The sequence below is a fragment of the Zeus faber genome (assembly GCF_960531495.2).
Source record: "Zeus faber genome assembly, chromosome: 22".
NCBI lineage: Eukaryota > Metazoa > Chordata > Actinopteri > Zeiformes > Zeidae > Zeus > Zeus faber.
In genome coordinates this window covers 3,036,726-3,063,749 of record NC_137209.1, presented here as the reverse complement: position 1 = coordinate 3,063,749, position 27,024 = coordinate 3,036,726, and the positions used below count along the sequence as shown (strand labels likewise).

The window sequence follows — 27,024 nt, the reverse complement described above, 5'->3', positions numbered from 1 at the left end:
CAGATTGTCTGTGGGGTTGTCAAATCCATGACGTCAATGAAAGTGACATCAGTGCCATCTGCACATGCAATCATCTCGGTGAGGACCCAGTTGTTGAGCAATCACTAGACTGCAATGCTATCATGTGACCTGTGCGAGCCATCGTTTGCACATCTGCCGGTAACCAAAAAATACAGTTCTTTTACCAAATTATTCCACAATAATGGACCGATCTGGATCACACGTGGACGACTGCATGTTGGAACTGCCCCAAATACACTATTATTCATCTTGTCTGTGAGTGCGGTGGACCCATGAGGTCCACAATCTCAAACAAAATCAATAGGGCTCCCGCCCCTTTGGGGCGGAACTAATAGTAATAATAATAATAATTATAATCATCACTGAAATAATTGTCCCCCACCCTCATAAAAAGGTGGTGCATACATGTGCGCGTGCATTAACCTGCGATACGTCCCGATTTGGTGGTCCTTAACTTATTATGAGAAAAGATCTAGTAATGACGAGATCCTGATCTTGTAATTACGAAATAAGGTGTCTAATTTGTCTTTCTTTTCTGAAATTATCTGGATGAAAAAATGACACTGAGCATCCTGTATATCAGTAGCATTTAATGGAGATTCACTTCTTGGTGACTAGGCCTACAGTACAGTCATTGAGTTTCCCCAAAATAAATTTAAATAACATTTGACGCAAATACTTTTTTATTTTTATGGTTGACAATGTATTGTTTGCACATACAATGTAGCATTGTACACTCACATGTGAAAATGTCAACCATAGTAAAGGGCTACAAAAAAAAGAAGTCACAGTACCTTATTAATGAGGTTTGCCTGATATCCACAGGAAGATGGAACAAAATAAAAAAGCAAAACAAAGTATGTTGGTAAAAATGCACAGACAAATTATCATATTTATGGAGGATGTACATGAGATTAGGTGTGAACTGTACTAATTGAAAGCAATAGTTCAGATTTTGTTTTCAAAAGTTTATTACTGTTTCATACTTACCCCTCATGTGGTACATACAGTAGGTGGCTCTAATTGCTGCAGCAATCCAGCCTTTTCTCCCTACTGGATGTGTGGCTCCATAGCCCCATCAGGAGTTCAATGCAGGTAATGGGGGTGGACTCCACAATCTGCCTTCAGTGCAAGAAGTCGCTCAACTTCTCAGGCAAAGCTCACATGATCCCACAGCAGTCTGATTTAGCAATTTTACATTTTTTTTTTATAATATATGTTCAGTTTAATTGCTAAATTCTGTGTTTGCTGGTACTATTTTCATTGCTGAGCTACAGTGTTGTTAGATTGTGGATTTGTCCCCCATTACTTGCATTGATTGGGAGTATTAGGCTGTGCCCAGTGTGAGGGGGCTAGACTACATGAGTAGAAAAGAGGGATACACTTAAAAACAAAAATCTGAACTATTCCTTTAAGCATGTGCTAGGCTTTGTCATGCAGCACCGTTGTCTTATTCATTTTGTGACTGTTACAAATGGATATATTCCATCTTCACCCATTTAACGCAACTTCAAAGCAGATTTTTGTGCAGATGCTGCTGAAAAGTCCTTTTATCAACAAAATGAATAGTGTATTTTGAGGTACCATAACATACAAACTTGCACCAATATCATCTCCACATGTGTGGAGTTTGCATGTTCTCCCCGTGCTCACATGGGGTTTCCTCCACCTCACGTCAGTAAGGACCCCCCTCAAAAACATGCACACATCATCGTCTGACCAGCGATGGACACTTATCACCTGGTCCCCGGGCGCGTCCACGTATGCTGCCCACTGCTCCTGGCTGTGCCCCCGGAGGAAGGACAAGCCAGGATGGGTTAAATGCAGAGGAGCCATTTCACCGGCCACTATCCAAAAGCATGTGTGTGTGTGCAAGCATGTGTTGTAGTGTGGTGTGCTGTGTGACAAATAAAGATTGTTCTTCTTGTTCTAATACAGATTTTTTTTTTTTTTCAAAAGCCATGGCCAAAAAATGGGACCATATCTTAAGGCATAAAAAGAACTGTATTATTTGGTTTTGAAATGATTTGATGAAGGAACCTTGCCATTTATTTAGTTATGGATGGCCGTGAGCAGCAAGAAGCTGTTCATGAGATACCATATAGATGGAGATACCAGATATAGCAATTTAATTTAGTTTATTTATATAACTTCAGCTCTGTAAGTTTACCACACCCAAAGTTTAAACTTTTGAAAAGTTTTCGGAAGAACACTATTCTGTAATACTGTAAAAAGTGCAACCATTTTGAAGCGGCTTTCTTCATTTGTTCTGAGTTGTTACACACCGATTCCAACTTCCATGGCCATCGTCCTCCTGTATATATCAACCAACACCTCCTCTGGTGTGCGTGTCGGCATCGGGCCCCAGTTCTGATTACAAGTCATTCACATCTTTTTTATGAAACCTTTAGTCCTTCTATTCATATTTTTTCCTTCTACTGGCATTATGATCTTCTGGACCCCTGGTGTGAATGCTCACAAGCTAAATAATTCACTAAGTCACTATGATGACAACAACGAAAGAATCCTTGAAACAAGTTGTCTGTAACTGTGTAACATGTTCAGTGTGGAATAGAAAATGGTTGTGGTAGTCAAACGTGTATGAATTTACTGAATTTTTTTTGTTATAAGCGACTTCAACCATACGGCACCTTGCTCCATCTGTTCAAACAAAACTTGCCCCACTGCTTAAGAGTGTAGAAGATAAAGAATAGGTTCACACTTTTCACAACCTCTGCCTAAGCTCCAATCATATCTGTGAGACAGACCCCAAAAGTGAGTAGCTTTGTAATGGTTGGGACGAAATACAGTAAACAAGGGAACCGTTGGACACCCTTGTGTGGGGTCTGGGTTTTCATTCATCATATTGGAGCCTGATTCAACTACATTTATCTTTAAAAGGACAGGTTTCCAGGTTTCATTTGTCAACCCAGGCCTTATAAAAATGTTGGTTCCCATCATTTATAACTGTTCACAGCACAGCCTCACTGAAAAGTTAATTGTTGAGAAACCTACCATTCTGTTGCAACTTCTCATTATGCTTAGATGCAGTCTAATGGTAAGAAATGTTTAAGCCTTAATGCAAAATGTTAAATCTCCAAGAAACTCAGAAAACTCAAAACTCCGGAAAAACAGGAAACTCACATTGTAGCTACACTTGCCTTATGTAATGAATTACCATAATATCATAGTTTATTTAAAATAACTGCAACTGCCACAGTAAATCCAAGGCATAACGTTGGCTACAGTAGGTTGCCAGATGGAAGTGTTTTGGGTTTTTTTTGGCTTGAAAGTCTGTCCCGTTGGACTCAAATTAGTCGCTGTGTTAGTCAAGTGCAGCGAGAAGCTCCAGCAGAGCAGTAAGTTTCTCACTAAAGTGTTCAGCAAGGCTGTGCTATGAACTGTTCTGCAGTAAATAATGGGAACCAACATTTGAATAAGATGGTGAACCTATCATCTAATACAGAATATAGTCTCATTAAAACAATTGGGCAAGTGGTGTCTGCCGTGGTGTACAATGCAAATCTAGACATTTAACAATGAGTTCTGGCATAGCATAGGTCGTATAAGGAAAGAGTGGGGACCGCAGAAGTGAGCCAACAAGATACAATGCAGCAAACCAAAAAGTCCACCTCAGACGAACTGCTGTAAAATGAAACCATTTAGAACCAAGTGGACTGGTAGCCCGCTGACTATGCAAGAAACAGAACAAGCCTTGTTTGTGTTGCTCTAGAAACAGCCTTCAAATATTCCTTAAAAGGAATATACACCCAGAAGAACCACGACATGTTTCCCCAGCACAATATTACATGTTTGAATCTTATTTCTCAGACTGAATTTGATGGCACCATTTCCACTTTTTCCACATTTACCATTTCAGTTACTCAGAGGGAAAGTATATATATTTCCTCCTCTCTGTGGAAAGTGTAGACCATTTTTATCTCATGCAAATTAATGTAATTTAATGTTTCTACCATTGTCTCAAAAGGATGTTGAAATATAGTCATTGAAAATGAGTTTGAATGACAACTATGTCCGTCTATGCATTGATGTCCACTTTTAGCTTTTTTAGCCCTTTCTTTTGAACCAAATTTAGCCTTGACTTACAGACCTCTTATAGACTTATGGATTTCTTTTCAGACCTTATGTGTCACTTGACAATTAGTCTCTCTGGAAATGATTGCGTAAGGAAGGAGGAGTCGGGCTGTATTGCAAGTCAACAGCCATATCAGTCGGGGGGGGGCACCAGTGGATTATGAGGTATGCAGACTACCTTTGCAAGTATGCACACATATAGTATGCTAAATCACACACAGCGGCAGCATAATTCTGTGCTGAGCAGAGCATAGTACATACAAAGGTTTAACTGCACTATGCTGTATGGCTGTTGCAACCTTTTCTGGTGCCTTCAAGTTCACTTGAAAAAAAAAGTAATTACATCCCATTGATCTGCATTAGACAGACAAACTTATTACATTAATAAAGCATTTGAGAAGCTATACCATCTCCCTTTGGTACAATATAAATCTGTCTGAATGTACCAGGAGTTTCCAGGTTTGAATAATGTTATTTTTCATGCTTTTGAGACTAAATCATTTGTCACATTTGACTGTGTTGAAGCTAGGTAAAAAGGAAGTAACATGCATCTGTCTCCATATTACAGCTATCCCAAAGTAATAAGTGTCTGTGTGACTCATGGTAACATCAGACAACGTTTTAACACTTGGTTGAAAAAATTAACCAAAACAAAAAAACGACAACTATCAGTTAAATTGGAACTAATGTATAAAGCTCTCATCATGAAAAATGGAAACGTTTCTGTGGAAACCATCTAGCCATCTGTTGAACAAAATCGTACCATACTTGTAAGTGCCTTATCCCAGCCATAAAAGAATATCAAATGTTTGGAGAGCAAGTCCTGTGGCACAGGAAGAAAGCCATTGAGAAAGACGAGTTGATAAAAAGAAATTCTGACGTGGAAGTGAATCTTTCGCTGTTGTAAATCCACACAAGGCTCAGAGTTCAATTTATTCTATTTAGTTGGTCCAGTTGTTAAAAGGCGTGAGGTACCATAGCTTGGTGGCTTTAGTAGGGTCATGGTCACCTCACACTATCTCAACCTTACTTTGCCTGCTTGTAATAAAGTCTGGTTGCCCACCGCTAACTGGCTTCCATCCCAATCTCTCCCTGCCTCCTCTATTGTCCTTCCTCCCCATGGAGGTCCTCTTTCTCTTGCTGGAAGCCGTTCTCCTGTCCTTGACGAATCTGGTCCTACATGCCCTGTAGCAACCCCTATTAAAGTTTCCCTTCCAGGCTGGGCCAATTGGGGCTGGGGCCGCTGAACCCTTGGAAATTGCTTGGCATCTAGTACATCTTTGTATTGGATTTCTGGCCTGATCATCCGCAAACAGGCCTGTCTGGTGGTGTTGTCCAGCCCTGGCTGGAGCTCATACCCCAGGATCTTCACCACCCCACTTTGGAATGGCCGGATAGCTTTGTCCCGGATCCGCTGGGCCTCCACAGGCTTCCCGCCATCCCTAAGGCAAACGCGGGCCAAGACCTCCCGCCGTGTCCTTAGAAGAGCCACTTCCTGGTCCATGCGCTCCAGTCCAAACTTGTGGACTTCCTTCCAGAAGGTCTCGTTGAAAGCCTTGTACAGGTGCCAGTCTAAAGCATTCCACTCTCGTAGCTTCTCCCGCTGCCCTTCTGTCAAAAACAGATTTGGTTGGGCCTTGACGATGGCTTTGCCAACCCAGGTGTCGCTGGCTGGCCCCGCGCTGCCCGGCTTCTGTTGGCGAGCATTGAGGCTGAAAGAAACAATAACATCCAGAGGCCAACAGAGGGCATGTCTCAGCAAGACCATTGATTGGTCAAAGTACTCCGACACCAGAATCAGCTTGAACGCCCTGCGGACCGTGGTTTCACCGCGCCGGGCAAGCACCTCAGAAAAGTTGGCGTTGTGGTCCAATCCAAAATCAAACCACAGGAGGTTACGTGCATAGTGGTTGTTCCGAAGCCGGGGGTCGTAGTATTTCCTGGGGTTGTCGGCAAAGTCCCCCAGTCCTCTTACTTTGCGAAAGGCGGGAGCCACTTCTTTGTAGTAGGCAAAGGAAGACTCCGCCAGAGCCACAGGGTCTCGGACGATGGAGAAGTAGAAGGTGTTTGCAGGCATCACCTTCTCTACCTGTGCAATACCAGTCAAGAAAAAATGGCATTTGAGTTGCACAATAGGAATATAATTGTTTCTTCCCTTCCTCTGGTTAAATATTAGCAATGGCATGGGTAAATTCTTAGTCTGAATATTGTGCCTAATATAAAATTTATTACAAGATCATATACAGTAAAACCCTGTTTATCCAAACTTCACTTATGCCAGCCAATTGAACCAACATGCAAGACACACATTTTGAGTCATATTTGATGTCACAACCTGGCTCAGGGTTTGAACTCTTGATCTTTTTAACCCTTTTAGTGTCTTGAACGTCAAAGCCTTGATAGAAGTTCATAATGTGACAAAGCAGTAGTTTTGTAATGAACACACCGTTCCTATACAAACTCTCCAACTATATCTCATCTGATAACAGATAAAACAAATATTCTCTCAGCTTTATAACTTCAAATTCATTTTTTTGTGGCATCCTCCTGATTTACTGTGAGTAACCCTTGCTCTTTCAAGCAGAATGAAAAGTTTGGTTGATCAAAATGCAAATCCATACACAGAAGCTGTTCCTCAATCCATTCATAGCATATTAAAACGGCAGGAACAAAACATAGGAATATCCTCCGTCATCTCCTCACCACATTAAAAACGAAGTCAGAAAAAAACATGATAGAACAAAAGATAAGTGAGGTGTTGGATAAACCATGTTGCAGTGTACTTGTATATTCATGTAGAACATTGCACAACGACAGAAAACGAACCTCAGGCTTGTTAAACCTCATGTGGTTTCCCATTATGTTGAACTCCAGGGCACCGGGCCCCTGGTAACCTTTGACGTGATGTGCATTGAAAGGCAGCGGGTAGCCAAGCTGGTAGCCCAGTGGCAAGGCAAAGCGCAGTCTGCGCTCCTCACCAAAGCGATATAGCATGTTGAGAACTGTGCTGCTGGCCGTCTTGTGGGTCTTCAGGAACATGACGTGAGTGTGGGGCCGACAGGAGCCCAGTGCTGGCCCCTGGGACTCGGGGGAGGAGAAGAATGAGCGAGCGGCTGGCTGCATGCTGCTGAACGAGACAAAAAGAGAGAATATTGGCCCCGGGCATTGGGAGATTGGTTGGTCACATGCACTAAAAAATAATTATCTTCACCAATCAGAAAATCTTGAATATGAACATGAATGAATATGAAGTCTTTGACTATCTTACTAAAAAAAACAAAGCTCATCATAGCGAACTTTTGATAGCTTTTTGACTTTTATTAATAGCCAGAAAACACAGGAGGCAAGCAGGTCGACAGGCAGATCAGTAGACTGGCTAAGAAAAACTTGTCCTACACTCTCTGCCTCCGGAAAAGGAACTTTCCCCACCTGTTCTAGCTCTCCCTGTTCGCATTCCATCCCACATTTTGGGATGGAACCGCACCCCCAACTTTAAGGCACATCTAGGGTCTGAGTGTAATTTTTAAGAAGTAAAAGAATAACATTAAAGAACAAAGACCTGTCTCTGTAGAGACTGGACGTGTTTGAGTTTCCCGTCTTTGCAGCCAAGCGCCACAGTTCAGGTTGGATTCACCATTTTTCTGAATTATTTTTTTTTCTTCCCGAAAATAAATCATTATTTAAGAAATATTCGTAAAAACCCACTGTGAGGGTGCGTACTGGCGCCGGGCCAGGGAATGAGGAAGAGGAGGCCGGCGGAGCCGTAACAGCACCGGTTGGCCTGTTTATTAATTGCTCTTTTAAAATCAAACGGTGGCTCGTGGGCCAAAAGAACAACTCAAGGGCTCGCAGGCCAAAATATATACATAGTCCAAGCGGAATCACTCCTTTTCACAGTCTGTCCGGCAGGAACTTGCCCTGTGCGTCTCGTCTCTTAGGCACGCCAGGGACCTTACTGCGGGGACAACCAAACAATTATTCCTTTCTGTTTTGGGATCAGTTCACTCAGCGGAGTCCCTCCGTTGATTCGCCTAATCCACAGCAGCTGAGTGGCCCCGAGATGGGAGCCTGCACCGCCTGTCTGCAGCGGCGGCTTGACCACGGCCCCTTGGTCCACCACAGGTTCCCATACCTCAAACCAACAAAAGTCCAACAAAACATAACTGGTCCCATTCCAGGGGGCCTGGTCCCCTAGAACAGCGCGGTCCACCAGTGACCCTCCCCCAGAGCGCCGACAGACTCCCCTCCTTCCTTCCAGAGCGCGGCGGGTCCTTGGGCTGCTGTGGTGGCCGGTGGAGGCATGGCCAGGTTTGGCTGTTGCAGGTCTTCCAGTTGAGCCGGGAGCTTGGGTGGAATGCTACTTTGCAGCACCCAAAATCAGCACTGTTTTGGATGGTTCGGCCTTTACAGCCGTATTCTCATTTGGATTTCTTAAACTTTATTTTTCCATTATCAACAGAAAACAGCTGGAAATGAAGGCCTGGCTTCCCAATTTAATTTAAAAAAAATAGTGTTAAAGAAAATGTATTCAAAAGAATGTAGATAAAGTGTCTATTGGCATATGTGAAAATTCAGTGGGAACAGCATAGGATGATTTTTAATTTGCTGTTGATTGCCGATCTCGTGAATGGTGTCTGGATTTAGATGAAAGTGTGAAGAGCTTTATAAACTTCAAATTCGTAACTTTCCCCCCCTGTTCTACCCTCCCTGTCCACTTGTTCCCTCTCCGGCTCCGCGCTCCAGTGTAGCCGGCAGGCAGGGGGACTGCCCATTGTTCCGACACCCCATTATTCTGAAACCCCACTAGTCCGAAACATGTCCCATTGCACCTGGGAAGGTCCGATGGCATCATTCTGCATAATATTTAGCCATGAGCCTCTGTATGTTTGAGAAATTATGGAAGATTCAGTGTGAAGAATGGACAGTTGAAGAAATATAAATTTGCCTCAGTAGATTCATTTCATGATAATTATTACTTGGAAAGTTTGTTTGAATCAAAGTTAACCTAATTTGTTAACTTGGTACACATAATACAGAACACACTGCAAATTCTTCTGCAGAATGACATCACCAGACCTTCCCGGGTGCAATGGGACCGCACCCCTAACTGTAAAAGACACATCTAGGGTCTGAATATAATTTTTAAGAAGTAAAAGAATAACATTAAAGAACAAAGACCTGTCTATGTAGAGACTGGACGTGTTTGTTTCTCATCTTTGCAGCCAAGCGCCACAGTTCGGGTTGGATTCGCATTTTTCCGAATGTTTATTTTTTTATTCCCGAAAACAAATCATTATTTAAGAAATATTTGTAAAAACCCACTGTGAGGGTGTGTACTGGCGCTGGGCCAGGGAATGAGGAAAAGGAGGCAGGTGGAGGCGAAACAGCGCCAGTTGGCGTGTTTATAAATTGCTCTTTTAAAATCAAACGGTGGCTCGTGGGCGAAAAGAACAACTCAGGGGCTCGCAGGCCAATATACCTGTATATACATAGTCCAAGCAGGATCACTCCTTTCCACAGTCTGTCCTGCATCTTGCGTTTTGGCGGAACTTGCCTGGGCGCCTCGTATCTCAGGCACGCCAATCCTTACTGCAGGTAACCAAACAATTATTCCTTCCAGTTTTGGGATCAACAGAGGGACTCCGCTGATTCGCCTGATCTACAGCAGCTGAGCGGCCCCTGGATGGGAGCCTGCATGCCTGTCTACAGCGGCGGCTTGACCATGCCCCCTTAGTCCACCACAGGTTACCATACCTCAAACCAACACAAAAGATCAACAAAACATAACTGGTCCCATTCCAGGGGGCCTGGTTCCCTGGAGCAGCATGGTGCACCAGTGACCCTCCCCGGAAGCGACGACAGACTCTCCTCCTTCCTTCCAGCCCGTGGAGCCTTGGGCTGCTGTGGTGGCCGGTGGAGGCATGGCCGGGTTTGGCTGTTGCGGGTCTTCTAGGAGAGCCGGGAGCTTGGGTGGAACGCTGCTTTGCAGCACCCAAAATCTGCACTGTTCGGCCTTTACAGCCATATTTCCATTTGGATTTCTTAAAACTTTATTTTTCCATTGTCAACAGAAAACAGCTGTAAATTAAGAAATGGCTTCCAAATTGGATTTAAAAAAAATTGTGTAAAAGGAAATATTTTCAGAAGACTGTAGATAAAGTGTCTATTGGTGTATATGAAAATTCAGTGGGAGCAGCAGAGGATGATTTTTAATTTACTGTTGATTGCCGATCTCGAGGAATGTCGTCTGGATTTGGATGAAACTGGGCAGGGCTTTATTAACTTCAAATTCGTTTTTTGTGGCATCATCCTGAGCCACTGAGTACGGAACAGGTTTCCATAATAACGAAATCGATGAGAGCAAAATTTGCTAGAAAATCAAATCAAATCCGTCTACAAACCTTCGAACAGAAAGAACCCTGTTTTGTTTATTTTGTTTACTGTAAGTGAATTCTACTAGTCAGCACAAAAGCTGCAGAACACTTTATTACTCATAATTGATTTCCAAAATTGCACACGGAGGGGCAAATTCACAAAAGGACTGCGTGGCTTTAGCAGCCGCTAAACCTGCTCAAATAACAGCAAAAGCAACCATCTAATTCACAAAGCATGCACAAACAGAAAAAATGCACTGCTAACTACGCTGCCACGCAATTAGTGTCTCTATGGGCTGGTGCTATCAACGTATTTAAATAAGATATTATGCATACATATGGTGCAAAATTGGCCCCTATCTATGCAGATATATGCGCTAATAGCCACATGCAGTTAGCGTGAAATTATTACAGTCTGCAGAGAGTTGGTGGTAATTGCTTGGTGCAAAAAAAAAAGGCACCAGGTGCCTCCCTCCGTGCGCACAGGGACGGACACACACATCAGAACACAGACACACAGAGGCCCACACAGAAAGGGACCCTGTTGGGATCTCCCCTTCGGGTTGCACGTAACGGGTCCCTCTCAATTATGCATTTACGCTCCGCTGCGTGTGCTGGTTTCCAGTTTCTACAAAAAAAAAACGAATAAATAAGTGTGTTTATATTATTTCAGATGTATTTATTTTATTCCTTTTTCGTCACAAAAGACATGAATGTTAGGGGGTTCATACTAAAGTCGGTGCCCCTGACCAAAGCACTGGCAGAAAGAGCTGGAGTTGGTCCTCGGGTGCTGTACAGCGGCTGCCCAAGGCTCAAAGGTATACAGAGGATACCTTATTTCCCCAAGAGGGATTAATAAAGTATAACAAATAAAGAAATAGATAAATAAAAAATGAAACAAAATGACCCCCCCACCTGGATGCACCGATTACTTCTGATCATTTATTTACGATCAACCTGAAACAAGGGCAAAACTTTAAGGCCGTGTTTGCACTGGCGTATTATTAGTCATATCATTCATCTTTTGTGAATCAGGTGCTAAGATGGCGCAGATAGCGGAATTGATTTTGCCATGAATTTATACGTAATTCATGGTGATATTAGCAGCCACAATCCATTTTTTGTGAATTCACCCCGAAAATGCCAGTCAAAAACCCTCCATATCTTAGTCAAATCCCAATCAAGTCCAAGTCAAGACCACAAGACCCGGTTAATGTGTCTAGAGTTGGCATTTTAGTTTAAGACCTGAACATGAATTCAAGATTCAAGAGGTTTATTCGTCACATACAGTGAAATGTCAATGCAACGCACCCGGTGATTACAAACAATATGTCCTAGACTGAGGTAGCTACCTAAGAATTTCTACTTGACCAACTAAATGATTCCTAAAACGTAATGCAGTAAGTCGAATACTATAGAATAAAATAAAAATATATAGAATAAAATAAAATAAAATAGAACAGGGAATAGGCTTATGTATATGGGATAGGCTAATTATGTATATACAGATATTTGCATTAAAGTGGCATGTGAATAAAGTGAGTTAGCGTTTGTGAGATATACAGCACAGTATACAAGTACGGCGCAGCAATACGGTAACACTGAACAACCCAGAACAGTGACACAGTATGCGGTACAGTATGCTACATACAGTACAGAAGGTAGTGGAGCCTATGTGTGTGGCTCAGTGAGAACCCCTCGTGAGGTCAGCATTGACAGTTCTTATGGCTTGTGGGAAAAAACTCTGTCTCAGTGTCTCTGTCCTCGCTGTGTGACTGCGGAGGCGCTTGCCCACCGTTGGGGTGGATCTATCATGATCCTGCAGGCTCTGCTACTACGCCTCCTGGTGTATGAGTCCTGCAGGGAGGGGAGGGTAGTTCTAGTGGTAGGTTCAGCTGAATGCACCACCCTCTGCATGGCCCGCCTGTCCGAGCAGTACAGTTCCCAAACCAGGCAGTGATGTTGCCTGTATGTTCTCCACTCCTCCAGAGTAGAAGGACCTGGGGATCCTCACCGAGACCTGGAATTTCCTCAGCTGCCTGAGGTGGTAAAGACGCTGCCTCGCCTTTCTCACCAGAGTGTCTGTTTGTGAAGTCCATGTTAAATCCTCTGTGATGTGGACTCCCAGGTACTTGAAGCTGCTCACCCTGTCGACAGAAGAGCAATTAATCACCAAGGGCGCGTGCGTCCTCGGTTGTAATCCTTGCCTAAAGTCCACAATCAGCTCCTTAGTTTTTCTGACGTTCAGGTGGAGGCTGTTGTCCTGGGACCAGAGTGACAGGTCAGCCACCTCCTTGCGGTAGGCCTTCTCATCGCAGTCGGTGATCAGGCCCACGACAACGGTGTCATCAGCAAACTTGATGGTGTTGGAGCTGGACCTGGCCATACAGTCATGTGTGTACAGGGAGTAAAGTAGGGGGCTGAGGACGCAGTCCTGGGAGGATCCTGTGTTCAGGGTGAGTCATAAGATTGTCAGCTGTTCCAGGTTCGGCGAGCAGGAGCGGGAGAGAGTCTTGGTGTTATTGGGGTTACACCAGCGGTTGTTTGCCATGAGGCAGACGCCTCCATCTTTGGATTTCCCCGACTCCCCTGATCTGTCGCCGCGGAACATGGAGAAGGACTCGGCTGGACAAATGGCTTCATCCGGCACCAGCGGGTTCAGCCATGTCTCCATCAGGCAGAGGATGCAACAGTTCCTTGTCTCCCGTTGGAATTTTATCGAAGTTCATCCATCTTGTTCTCCAGAGACTGAATGTTGGCAAGAAGGATGCTTGGCAGAGGTGGACAGTAAAGTTGCGTCCTCATTCTGACCCGATGCCACCTCGTTTACCACGGTGCTTCCTCCGTGGGTCGCTTGTGGAACAGCGGCTCCATTTTTGTTGTTGTTGTTGTTGTTGTTGTTGTGAGTGTTCGCGCGTAGAATTTCAGTCGGCCACTCTAGTTCCATGGATAAAAAGTCCCAAAGTTGTTCTTTTAGGGAAGTTTTTATATCCATGAGTGCATCGCAACCGTAAGAGATAACTGCCGATGCTTTTTTGGTGGACATTATGATAAAAAAACGGAAGAAAATACAAAATGTGCAAAAGTCGACCGGAGTGCCGGTGCAGGTGACCGCAAAGGGCGGCGCCACTATCGCTATCATAATAATATAAGACCACTATAAAAACAAGATAGATAAAAAGCAAGAGGTGTCAGAAGACCTCATTTTCAAAATGACAAGCAGTGGCGGCTGCTGGTGATATTGGATGGGAGGGCTAAATAAAAGTCTAATATCTGTCAATAACTCACACTGCAGATATATTTCAAAGACTCTACATGTTACAGCAGTGAAACAAAAAAAAACCACTTTCCCAGGATTCTATCTCCATGGTCACACAGTACAGCCCAAAATATTCTTTGGTTCTGGTACAAAATGGTCTTTGACGGTTACTAAGCCACCTGTGTGTGTCTGACAGGTGATCAGCTGACTGGCTTTCTGAAAAAGCGAACTGCTTAACTATAGTCGCGTTTCCACCCAGAACTTTTAGTACCTAGAAATTTTAGACCCAGGCACCAAAAGGTTCCTTTAGCCCGTTGTTGCCTGCGTTTCCACTGCCTAAAAACCTGTGACGATTATGCAAATTAGTCAGCTGAAAAGTGTTTCAGTTCGTATAAACTGTTTTTACACGTCATTTTTGCGCACGACTGTACAACAAACTGCTCCGGTCCAGTAGGTGGCGGTAATGCAGAAGACTATACAACAACAAGAACAATAACATGGATTAAGAAAGACAACCAAAGTGATTTAATTGTTTGTTTTTCTTTATCCATTTAATTCTTATGTCCTTGTATTTACTGTCAAAAAATATTTACTCACAATCGAAATTTTATTGTCATGTTTAAAACATATGAAAAACATGAGTTCATGTGGGGGTCCTCCTGGTCTGCGGTTGGGTGGGTACCAGGGCAGCTCTGGGGACTTCCGTGGCGTGTAGGCCTGGCCTTGGCCCCCACGGGGGTGGTGGCGCTCGCTCCTTTTCCTGAGTTGAGCTGGCCTGTTCCCAGTGGTGGGGGGGGGGGGCTCACCATGTAGCCTCCTTCGGTGGGGAGCGGACTCCTGTTGTCACACCGGGCTGCCGGAGTACCTGTTCTCTCATCGCTGGGGGGTCGGGGCCATCTGCCTCTGCCATCTGCTTCTCTGGGGGCCCGGGGGTCTTCTGTGGCTGCAGGGCAGGGTGCTTGGGGCTTTCCTGCAGCCGTAGGGTGTCTACAAGGCTGCAGATATCGGGGGGCTTCAGGGCCCTTTCCACTGCTTGGAGGGGCCACGACATGATACCCACCTTATACACCAGATCCTATTGGGATGAGTCCTGTACGCATGCACGCACGCACGCACGCACACACACACCTACTTCAAGTGCACCCCAGCACCCTCCTGGTTGCTATCCTCTACTTTCCTCCCTCATTTACTGCCATAACTATGACAGAAGAGGCCACATGACCAGTTGTAGTTCCAGTTTTCCTGGACCTGATTAACTGTTTTTCAATACATGTTGTTGTCCAATGTTTGTTTTTGTGTAAATGTTGTTTGGTTCCATGTTTAATTGTCGCACCTGTGGTGAATCTTCCCCTCTTGGAGTAGTGATCAGTTGTTTATAGACCCAAACATGGTAAATAGTTCTCCATCGGGGGATTGGTGGTGGTTCTGTCAAACCAAACACTGTGGTCTTGGGTTCTTATAGGTCATCCACAGCACAGAGTTATTGCAGCAGTTTTTGATGATTTAAGAATTAATAAAGAGTTGCATTGGAGGTTGAGAATTTGAACTCCACTTGCAGACTAACTCTGTCCTTGATGCAATGGCATACAAATACTTTGTGTTGTATGCCCAGCATGCTGACAGCACAGGTTAAAAAAAAAAAGAGTTCACACACGGGAATCAAACCTGGGTCTACTGTGTAGGAGGGCAAAATCATACTTGCTCCACTATACAGACCACACAGTTTTTAATTATCAAAAAAAACAGAAAATGGGTAGTTTTCCATTTGTTGTACAAACGGAACAATTTTAGAACAAAGAACAAACTGTAAATACAGTTGGTTTGCGGCTACATATTTTTAAAAATGGTGGCTGAAATAAAATGCTGCTAGTACTCGACCAATCAGAATTGTTCAGTGCTGCAAGCCCTAACCCCAAAGTTCCTTGACTTTTGAAAAGTACTACTTTTTGCTTCCAGGGACTTTGTTCCCAGAACTTAATTTAGACCTTGGTCCCTGCGATATAAACGAACTGAGTTCCTCCAAAGGCTCCTAGTTCCTGGGCAAAGTTCCTGTGGAGGAAACACGGCGAAGTGGAAAAATACACCCAGATGTAATGATCATGTGTCCTCCGCAATATTTAATACAATCCACATCCTGTTTCCTACCAGTTTGTTGTGTCTCTGGGGAGCTGGAACCTTCATCAAGCTAATGGGATACAGACAGTTCCCCATGTGACTAAACTGCATTCCTACTTTTTATTCCCTGATAAAGTATTTTGTTTTATAAAACAAACCTGATTTTTGATTGAGAAGTTCACCTCATTTATATGGTGCTAAAGCTACTTTATTCTAAGTCCTACCACTTCCACGTTCTCATTTTTTTCCTGCATTCAGAGTTAAAGTGAATAATTTGTTCGTTGTGCATGAACCAAAACGAGCGACTCACGAGGCAGATGTCCCTCCATCAAACTGCAGCAAGACACAGTCGAACTTCATCACTCCGCAGCTGAATGTTTTAGCCCCAATTCGTAACAGATCGGGTGGGGCCGTGTTACGTCATTTATGTTATTTATGCAACCTGCAACGCTGTAATAGGCTGATTTGCAGAGCTTGGGGCTAATGAGGAATTAGGGCCTCCAGCCTCAACCTGACATTACTCAGACCCTTTTTTTCATGCTTTTTCACCAAAATAATCAGTTTCAAGATAGTTATTGACATGGAATAGGAGTATGTATGTGCTCAACAAGAGTAGTTTATTTTAAATTGATTTTCTCGTCTTTTTCTCAAGAAATTAGGGAGGGCTAGCCCCGTTAGCCAATTTATACCAACCGCCCCTGGTGACAAGCAAGTGGCCCCTATAAAATCTCAGGGTTGTGATGCAAACTGAATGACAAGCCCGTGTAACCGGTCTTCTTCTCATGCCTTCACTTATTTCACTTCTTACACAAAGATACAACAAAGCCAAGGATGAGGCGGAGAAGGAGCCTCATGACAATATTTCCAAAACAACGGCTAACTATTGCAACTAAACCACAGGCAGGTTGAGCTAAACAGGATGACTTTGGCTGCACTGATGGTTCCCTCTGCCTGCGAGACGCAGCTGCTGTTTGTTTGCAACTGCAGTTCCCACATGACTTGGCCAAATCAGCAGCTGTTCGTGTCTGTAACCCAGTGATAGTGTGCCATGAGAGTGTGCAAGGTGTACTGTAGGGCTGCAGATATTCCTCTATGATCCCATTCCAATTAGTATGTTTTATTATTTTTAATATTCCAATATATTCAGAATTGTAATGCTCAAATTAAGTACTATTTATCCTTTATGCTTATGACCATGTGCCAGATGCCCACACTATCAGCATGAATATAGTTGTTATGCATGTTTTGTCTACTAGAGGACATTCAAACCACACAAAGCAAACAACACTATTGGGCTTTGGAAGTTTGATGGTTGCTATGGACCATATCAGGATCTTCTAACCCAATGTAGGTTATTTCATCTCGATAACGATATATATTGTGATATAGCATGTTTTGTGGACATACTGTATATATCAAAATCCGCATATTTACAAAATTGAAGATGAAGACTTTTATTCACTGAAACCTTGAACTAAAACGCGATCAGCAAACAAAATGCTGCGGCACGATAGCAGATGAGCAAATGTTGTCATAATCCATCCAATGCGTAATTTCCCAAATGCAGGTCCCTCCATGTTTGTTTACACTTGCTCCCATGTGCAGATAACATAAAGCACTATGTCATAAAATATTGCTATAAAGCAGTTCTGCTGGTGATTTGCGACATAGCGATTGAAACAGTATTAATAAAATATATATAAGTAATTTCTCTATCATCTTACGATATATAATGTCATATCATTAGCAAACATTTATAACAAATTATTTATTTATAAAAATTACACAATCAATTCATTACGCTCACAGACTCAGAATGGATGTGAGGAGGCACGACACAAAAACAATGAGGTAAGAAGAGAAAGTCCACAAGGTTTTTTCCAAAAAAAACAGGCAGGGGTCAAAACTGGGAGATCAGTCAGGGCAAGGCAAATATATCCGACAGGGTAATCGGGGTCAGGTAAGCAGAGAATCAGGATCCAGGGAAATAGGCAGAGGTTCCGACGGAAGGCACAGGAAACGGGTAGTAGTGCCGGAAAGCTCAGCGTAATGCAAGAGACAATCTGGCAGAGAACAAAGGGAAGTCGGCTGGTATTTATACTGAGAGACAAACGAGGGAATGAAGTGCAGGCAGGAGAAACAAAGTGAATGGAAGGGAGTGACAGCAAAGACATGGTTAGTGACATGGCATGAGGAAATGATGAGATGAAAATAAAACATGAAAACAAATATAAATACTGGGAGATCTGTTCTGGGATTTTTTTTGCGCGATTGTTTGTCCTTTTATTTTGATAATTTAATGGTCTGTCTCCTCGAGAACTCAACTCACCAAATAATTAACCTGTGTTTAAAACCTAGTGTGTCGCCACCGACAATGTTTTGGGTAGCTTCTCTGTGTCATTTACTTCCTGGTGAAATCACATGAACGATTTATTTCATTTGATAGCGCTCGTATTTGGCAAACCACGTGGCTTTGATGTCACAATGAGTAATGTCACAATATGAACCTTGATTACTATCCACCACCGTCCACCAACCTGAGGAGAGCTTCTTGGACAGATCCAATCTGCTTCAAGTCATGTACAGCTTTTGGATTGTGTTGACGCTTTAGACCAGGGTAAGTTTTGCCAGTTTCTTTTTCTGCATGATGGTTGCAAAGACTTGTCTAAGGCCAAGTAGAGATAGAGAAAGCGATTGACTTTCTACTTTAAGACTTTCTACACCAGCATTGAAAATTATTTTTGCAGACAGAGGCGACAAGGAGCAGGAGATTGATCCAAACCTGATCAGTGAGAATGGTTTGCAAAACACAATTATATCAGCAACCGCCGGTTGTTGGGCTGACGGTGGCCAGTAGGAACATTTTGACATATCGCCCAATCATAGTGAGGAGGTGAACCAGCTTTCATCTCACTGAAGGCCTTGTCTAAGGCAGGTGACCAGCAGAAAGGAGAACTTGGAGAGGTCAATGTAGTGAATGGTGCCGCCACCAGGAGATAGTTTCGGATGAACCTTCTGTAGAAGTGGGCAAACCCCAAGAACTGCTGCAACCACTTCCTGGAGACTGGTACTGGCCAGTCAACGACCGACAACCATGGCTGGGTCCATCTGCACATTCCCTTCAACAACCTCAAAGCCCAAAAGGAGACCCTTGGCACATGAAATTCGCACTTCTCTGCCTTTACGACCAGCTTGTTCTCGAGAAGCCTCTGGCGCCTCTGCCTCCATGGCCTTCATCTCGGGGAGTATAGCCCACCCCTCTGGGGCATAGAACCAGAAAGAAGCTCAATACTGCAGTCGAAGGGCAGATGAGATGGAGGCATGGCGGCCTGAGCTTTGTTGAACACCTCCTTCAGTGGCAAGTACTCAGGACGTACCCCAGAAAGGTCAGGGAATTCTGCGGGAGGAGGAGAACAAGGGACAGGAGACAGAGCAGATCTGAGGCATACTGAGTTGTTATATGAACTCCATTGTCGAATGGAACCCATTCCCCAGTCAATTTGTGGATTATGTGTCAGGAGCCAAGGGAAACCAAAGATCAACGGTAGTTGAGGAGAATCTTATCAGGTGGAATGTAGGAGTTTCATGATGGTTACCTGATACGCCAAGATGTACATTGCCAAGATGTACGATGTGTGACGTAGTAGAGAAGGTGACAATTGAGAGCTCTGACGTCGATGGGGTTGGACAGAGGCTCCCGGGGAATGCCCAGTTGCTCTGCTAGGAAGGAGTCCAAAAAATTTGCATCAGCTCCAGAGTCAATGAGAACAGACAGTGCGACGGCTTAGCCAGTCCCAGCTGAGCAAGGAACAGGGGACGAGAGGGTCTTTCTGAGTGGATTGCACCGCTCACCAGCGCCCTCTGGTTTACTGATGAGCCCCTCCTTTAAACTGGACAGCTGGACACATAATAGCCCCGCTGGCGACGCTCCGCCGAGTCGCTATGGATGCTTAAGGTAGGATGGTCACAGAAGACAGGAATGACTGGTCAGTGCCCTCTCACGCCTCCGCTCCAGGAGATGTCCGTCAATGCGGATGGCTGTGGCGATGAGTGTTCAGATCTGCCGGCGCCTCCCGAGCCATCAGTTCATCCTTGATATCAGAAAGCCTGCGAGGGTCCGAGACTGAATGGAATAGTCGATAACTCGCCGGCCCCCGTGGACCAGGTTACCATGAGCAGCCTCACGGCCAGGTGTAGTGTGGTCGAAAACCCTCCGAAGACCGTCAGAGAAGGCTGTCCCGAAGAGCAGAGATCCGACTGCTTGTCCCACTTGCCGGTAACCCAGTCCTGAGCCGGTCCTGTGAGCTGGGTGACCATCAAAGTCACTTGTGACCTCTAGGTGGGACATGCGAGAGGTTGCAGTTCAAATTTAATGAGCAGAGCATGAGGAAGGACCGGCAGGTACCTGGAGCTCCAGAAAAGCGTTGTTGCTCATGTTGGTGTAGAGAACAAGCCTGTGCCGCCATCTCTCATCCGAGAGCCTCTGAGTCGGCTGGGTAAATTTCTGGCCAGATTGTACTGTTACGCTCAATGACCGTCACTGACTAAAGTCAAAGTCCACAAGGTTTAAAAAACAGGCAGGGGTCAAAACCGGGAGATCAGTAAGAGAAGGCAAACTTATCTAACAGGGAACAGGCAGAGAATCAGAGTTCAGGAAATCAGGCAGATGTTCGGATGGAATGTACAAGAAGCAGGTTAGTGCGGTAACTCGGCGGAATTAAAGAGACAATCTGGCAGAGAACAAAGGTCTGGTATTTATACTGAGGTACTAACAAGGGAAAGAGCTGCAGGCAGGAGAAATCAGGTGAAGGGAAGGGAGTGACAGCAAAGCAAAAGGGAGTGGGCGGATCTGAAATGACATGGAGTTTAGTGACACGACATGAGTAAATGACCAGAGGAAAGCAAAACATGCAAACAACTAAAAATACTGGGAGATCAGGGAGGATGAATGACATGAATGGCAATTTCGGCATTCGAATGGAGTTTTTTTAATTTTTTATGTTTCAAATTCAATCTGGGGGGAAATTCAGGAAGGGAAATTTGAGGAAGTATGCTGGCGCAATGGTTTTGAATGTGTTGTTTGAGGGTATTTTCTGTGGGGTAAAATGATCCTGGTAATATGACTAAATGAGTGTGTGTGTGTGTTTGTGTGTCATCTTACCTCTTGTTGAAGATGAGCCCCAGCAGCTGGCCAGCGAAGGCGATGGCCACGAAGACCAGGAGGGCTTTCCACAACCAGAGAGGCCCGAGCCGGTAGCAGCCCAGCCACCGCATCCTCCTAGCGGGCAGGAGATAAGAACATCGGTTCTCAATACACAATATAGATATTGAAACCTTGCCTTTGGTAGTTTTCCTTAACACAGACGTCGACATAGGCATAGGGCCCGGTTCCAAGGGTATATTTGCAATGTCACGGCCGAGTTGAAATATTCCACTTTATTTTGTACAATACTGTAGATTTCAGGTAGTTAAAAAGAAAGTCACTGAGACAGCATAGGTGGTGTGGACAATAAACGTTTGTGACAGAGCTTCAAACTGTTAGTAATGTTGTATTGATATAGTTGAGGTTAGTGAGTAAGGTACCAATGACCGTGGTTAAAATGTTTTGAAAACCCTGCTTCCGATGATCTGGTTGCGCGGGCCGCTCGGGGCTTTCCTGCAACTGTCGGTTGTCTTTGTGGCTGTGGGACTCGGGTGGCTTCGGGGCCATTCTGCTGCTTGGAGGCGTCACGACATAATACCGACCGTTTACATCTGAACCAATTGGGATAAGTCCTGTACTCTCCGGTAGACACACACACACACAGTCTCATCACAGGCGCATGCATGCCACTGGCACCTGCTTTGAATGCACCCCAGCACCCCCCTGGTTGCGTCCCTCTCCTTCCTCATTTACTGCCATAACTATGACAGGAAGAGGCCACTTGCCCAATTGCTGTTCCAGTTTTCCTGGACTTAAGTAACTTTGTTACATGTTGTCGTCAGATGTTTATGTTTTTCCATGTACATGATGTTTGTTTCTATGTTTGTTTTTCCATGTACATGTTGTTGTTTGGTTCTATGTTTATTTGTCTCACCCATGGTGATTCTCCCCCTCTTGGAGTAGTGATCGGTTGTTTATAGACCCATACATGATAAATAGTTGTCCAAAGAAGGGGGTTGGTGGTGGTTCTCTACAACAAAAAACTGTGCTCTTGTCATTCTACAGGTCGTCCACAGGACAGAGTATTTGCAGCAGTTCTTAATGATTTAAGAATTAATAAAGTTGCATTGCAGGTTGAGAACTTGAACTCCACTTACAGACAAACTCTGTCCTAGATGCAATGGCATAAATTATCTGTGTTGTATGCCCAGCATGCTGACAGCACAGGTTTTAATAAACAAATAAATGAAATAAAATAAAAAACCCTGCTCCAAGCCTTAATTTGTGCCGTATCCTGCTGGAACATGTTCTGGGACCTCTCGGATTGGTACCTGTTTGCAACTATTTGATTGGATCCGGCACCTCTGCACAAGCTGCGGAGCTGTGGCTTGAGCTGCAAGCTCTGTGTTCCCTATTTCTCCAAACAAAACAAAAATAAATACTGTGTTTTTAGAATATTATTTTTTAGGGCCGTACCTGACTCAGCGATGTGGTGCCCCCCATCGGCGCGCCAGAATAGTGTTTTTATTTTATGTCTCCTTGCAGAACGGATCATGTGGGTATGGAACTGTATCGAACGAAACCATGCGTAATGGGGACACTTTCTCCGTGACTCTCTCTCCGATCATCCCCTCCCCATGCGTTATGAGCAGAAAATAGGAACAGGACTCTGCTCTGCGTGTTGCTCTCCGCCGATCAGTGCGCACAGAGAACCGTGTTCACGTGTCCGGACAATTCACACACAAAAAAAATTTATATTTATGATTCCCCCTTTTTTTTATTCCTCATTAAAATGTTATCCCTGCGCATTTTGTTAGCTTCTAATCTGTTTTATCCTGTTATTGTAACAGACACCGACAAAAAAAAAACCGACTGCTTGACTTGAAGAATCTGGGTTAACTGGTTTGGGATTGATGATTTGACTTGTTGACTTTCAGCAGGCAACCCTATTATTTTTTATATATGTTTCCTAATTGAATTTAACAAAAAAGCCCTGTGCCTCCTGTGCCACATCACCCATGGCAGCTTAAGGTGGTTTTAATGGCAGGACCAGTGCATTTTAGAGAGTTAACGGCCCGGAGAGCCTGTGGAAAGTCTTCGTCGTCAACCCCTGCTAAATATCCCTTTTTTGCCTCAATATTCATTCTAGTTTTTTCATACTGTTAAATACTAAGTTAAAGGCCAAGCACCTCATTAAAATAAAACTGCTTAGCTTTAAGAATTAAATAACTTGAAAATGTAGGTGTGAAACCGACTCTGAAGACAAAAACAACTCAGACATCACATTTCAATATTAAATTAACATTTTATGAAGCTTTTGAAGCTATATTTTCCATCACCTGTATATATCAGAATTTTACTCTCATTTGAGTTGCATCTCAACATGTGTTTAGGAACAGTCATAAATACCCAGATTTTCCTTTTGTTTGTTTTGCTTTAAATTTGAAAATATATCTTCATTGTTTCAATCAAGAGTCGTTTATCAGTTACTGATCCCAGAAGTACAAAGAGGATGGTGAATGGGCACAAAAATATACAGGAGGTAACACAGCAACGGACGGAGAGGATGAGAAAGATGAGGAGAGAATGGGGTTTGAGAGGTAGAAGGGGTAAAAAGCAAAAGTGCATGATGAACATCGGCAAAGCGCAGTGAGCAAGTGGGTTAAGACAGCAGGTGGGAAGAGGTAACCAGGGAGCAGGTAGGAAGAAGGCGAAATGCAAAAAAAAGAAAGACAAAAAGTAGGACAGGGAAAGGGTGACTGAAAGATTAAGCGTGAGGATTTCCAAAACAGGCCGGCAGAGACGCAGCAGTGACCACTATTCTATTACCAGATATGACTCGTTATGTACACAGAATCACTATCCCGCCCACTCTTTGTCAAATCATGTTTTGAGCGCACCACAATACCACTGCAATCATTTTGTAGTGGTACTGTGTATGAGTTGAGCTTTCGCTGAAGCTGGATTTACAGGAGAACATTCTTTAAAAATCTGTGCAGTTCTAGTGGCTGGTTCTTCACATTTCCTGTGTGGTTCTTTGGGATATTAAAAAAAAGGTTCATAACCCTTAAGAAGATTGAATAAAATTACTACCCCCTCCATGATCCAGGAGCTGCTGACTAATAGCCAATACGTATGTATTGTGAAATATAAATTTGCCTATCCAAGTTCCATGCATTTAACCACACAATGCAAGTGTCGAAGAACCGAGAATAGTTCTACTATGGAATCACTCCAAAGAACATGCGCTGTGTATCGAAAAGGGAGAAAATTGGTGTTGGCGTTTGGAATTTGATAGCTGTTTCTTGTTTAACTGTCTACACCAATGTTTCCCAAAGTGTTGGCCGCGGCCCCCTGGTGAGCTGTGGACGTACTGCAGATGGTCCGCTAGAGGTCATTTACAATAAATAAAACGTTTTTAATTTGCAATTTTGTAACTAAGTTTGAAATGACCATAAAATATTTATGATTAAATATTTACATTTAAAAAAGTAATAACTAATAAAACAAAGCCATGGGATTTATATTACGTGTTTTTCTTCATTTATCTGACCCAATTGTTTTATTTGTCAAGCCTATTTTTACATTTGTTGCTTTGCAAATTGTTATGTGTATGTGGATGGATTATTAATCTTCACTGCATTGCCGTAGGCCCACGTTCACATAGAATTGTTCTGTTTGAAATAAAAAAATAAATAGGGAAATACTTATTCTCGTGTGTTGATCAGATCTGTAATTAAAGGTTTAGGTGGGCCGCAGAAGATTTGGGGATTTCAAATTTGGCTGCAGCATTCTTAAATTTGGGAATGGCTGGTGTACACCATATGTTAAGCTAGGGTTTTAAGAGCAGTCCTTTATAGTCTCGCACTGTCCTCATTTGTGAATCCCATATAGTATTTTAGCCCTTGCATTTTTTGTTGGGGAACTAAATTAAGCCTGAAGTATCCTGGGTTCCTTGGACCCCTGCTGAAAACCAATGCTGTGCACTCCACATCTTACGGTAATATTGTTTTTTCTCTCTCACTAAATGGGACCAGATGTGAGACAGACTGTCTGCAAATACAAAACCACAAAATCATAATAGGAAGTTGTCTCAACCAAAGTGTTATAGTTTGTCAGTAACAGCTTTAGTGTGTGGTGTTGCATGTTAATAATTTCCCCCATGGACGTAAAGCCTGACACCTGTCAAACTGGTGGAGAAACTATTTACTAACATTTATTAACATTGTTTCCCCCAAAACCAACCAACCAAATCCTAATAACTGTAGTTAATTGGGTAATATCTGTTCACCTGCAGTCAATTGAAAAAGTGTCTTATCGAGGGTGTGAAATTGTTGACATTGTGCCTCATATACCCTATAACCAAGTTGAATTATAATGAAGAAAATAAAATAAACATCACAAAATCAATTCAAGCACCAAATGGCCATAAACTATGAAGTTTTCAACCTGTCTAGCCTCAGGACTTTGTCCTTAAACCACGACCCACAAATGTAGTTTACCATCCTGAATTATTTCACACAGGGTTCCTCCTGGAATTATATAATTTAATTGCAGGACTTGAAAGTACTTTTTTTAGGCACTCTTTTCTTCATTTTCAATGACTTACGCAACATGAATAGGCTATATTAAAATATGTAATCTTTCATCACTCATTCAATCAATCATTTCTATTATTTATAGTATACAGTATATACAGTATATACAGTACACACACACACACACACACACACAATTCACCTCATTGTCATCTACTATTATAAGTGTCTATTTAACCATGCTGGCTTAATGTACAGTTCTATGGCATAATGTCTTAAATAGGATTCTGTAAATGATATTTTACGTTACGATCTGAATAACAACCTAGGGGGAATATTGAAGGTTTTCAATGATCGCGTTTTTCCAAGCACTTCATCGACAAACAAAAAAAGTGTGCTGCGATTTCCGAGGACGAAATTCAAGCACTTCAAGCACCTCGAGGATCTGGCATCAGATCGGTAACGCAACAATCCACAATGCCGTCGCACGTGTTTAAAAACAAAACAAACGTGCAAAAGATAAAACAAATCCAAAAAAGCTTCCAAAGTAGCTGTTTTACGATGCACATCTGGATTTAATACTTTGAAAAACATCACGTTGTCGTTTGTTTCCTTTGAACAAAGCGGATCCACGACCCATTATTGAGAGCGGGAAGCCCCCGGTTGGGGGGAAAAAACCCGGCGGACAAAGAGGGAGACCGGAGAGGGGGTCGGCGGCGCGGAGCCGCGATATACGTGACATGGCGAGGCAGGCGGGAGGGATGGAGGCCTGTTATGATCCCGCACTCTTCTCTCCCCTTAATTACTGCAGTCTCCCCCCGGCACCCACCCACCCACCCACCCCCGCCGCCCCTCGCTCCCTCCCCCCACCCCCTGTAACTCCATTCTTCCCTCGCGTCCTCCGCCCGGATTCCCAAACGCAGCCCCCTTTTCAATTGAACGCGGACGCCGCTTCGGGTTGCTCTTTACCTCGCTCTCCGTCGGAATACCATCGTCGCGGAGTCGGCCCGGTGTCAGTGGTGCGGTTCTGGTTGTGGTGCAGCTGCAACGGCTGTAACCCCCGTTGCATCTCGAAGGCTTTCTTCGAGCTGCGGGCGAATCCACCGACGCGTTCAGAAATCAAGGCGTTGCGCGGCGGCGGCGGCGTTTCATTTATTTTTTTCCCCAAGAAATGTCTATTTATTTATTTCCACCAGCGCAGCCCCAAAGAAAGCAAGGCGACATCTCGTTAGGTTGTCTTTTTCTGTGGGATGTTGGAAAAACGAGGTCCGCACGGAGGGGGAGGGAAGGGGGGAGGGGGGTTGGATTGACGCGCCGTGAGTCGCGGTGTGACGTCAGTCGTCCACCCCTGAAGGCTCGTTCGTTTCGAATGACGTCAGGCGCTCTGAGTGGTCGCGGTGGTGGTGGTGGTGGAGGAGGGGGTATTATTAATGCATCATAAATAAGCAAACAAATAAATGAGTAAATAAATATTGTAAA

General features: G+C 43.8%; 1 protein-coding gene across 1 annotated transcript; it reads right to left on the bottom strand.

Moving 5' to 3' along the window:
- Positions 1-641: 641 nt before the first annotated feature.
- gal3st4 (galactose-3-O-sulfotransferase 4) lies at positions 642-26,690 on the bottom strand. Its single transcript, XM_080023435.1, has 4 exons — positions 26,515-26,690; positions 21,026-21,142; positions 6,943-7,243; positions 642-6,205 (listed from the first exon to the last, which is right to left on the bottom strand). The coding sequence occupies exons 1-4, from the start codon at positions 26,535-26,537 to the stop codon at positions 5,132-5,134; spliced, it is 1,515 nt and encodes a 504-aa protein (XP_079879561.1). The 5' UTR covers positions 26,538-26,690; the 3' UTR covers positions 642-5,131.
- Between the last annotated feature and the right edge of the window lie 334 nt (positions 26,691-27,024).

Excerpts from the sequence above, each read along its gene's own strand:
- gal3st4 (XM_080023435.1), bottom strand. The coding sequence starts at position 26,537 with ATGGTATTCCGACGGAGAGCGAG. Across the intron at positions 7,244-21,025 it reads GGGCTCATCTTCAACAAGAG|CAGCATGCAGCCAGCCGCTC; the intron begins GTAAGATGACAC and ends TGTCTCGTTCAG. Across the intron at positions 6,206-6,942 it reads TGAGGTTTAACAAGCCTGAG|GTAGAGAAGGTGATGCCTGC; the intron begins GTTCGTTTTCTG and ends GGTATTGCACAG.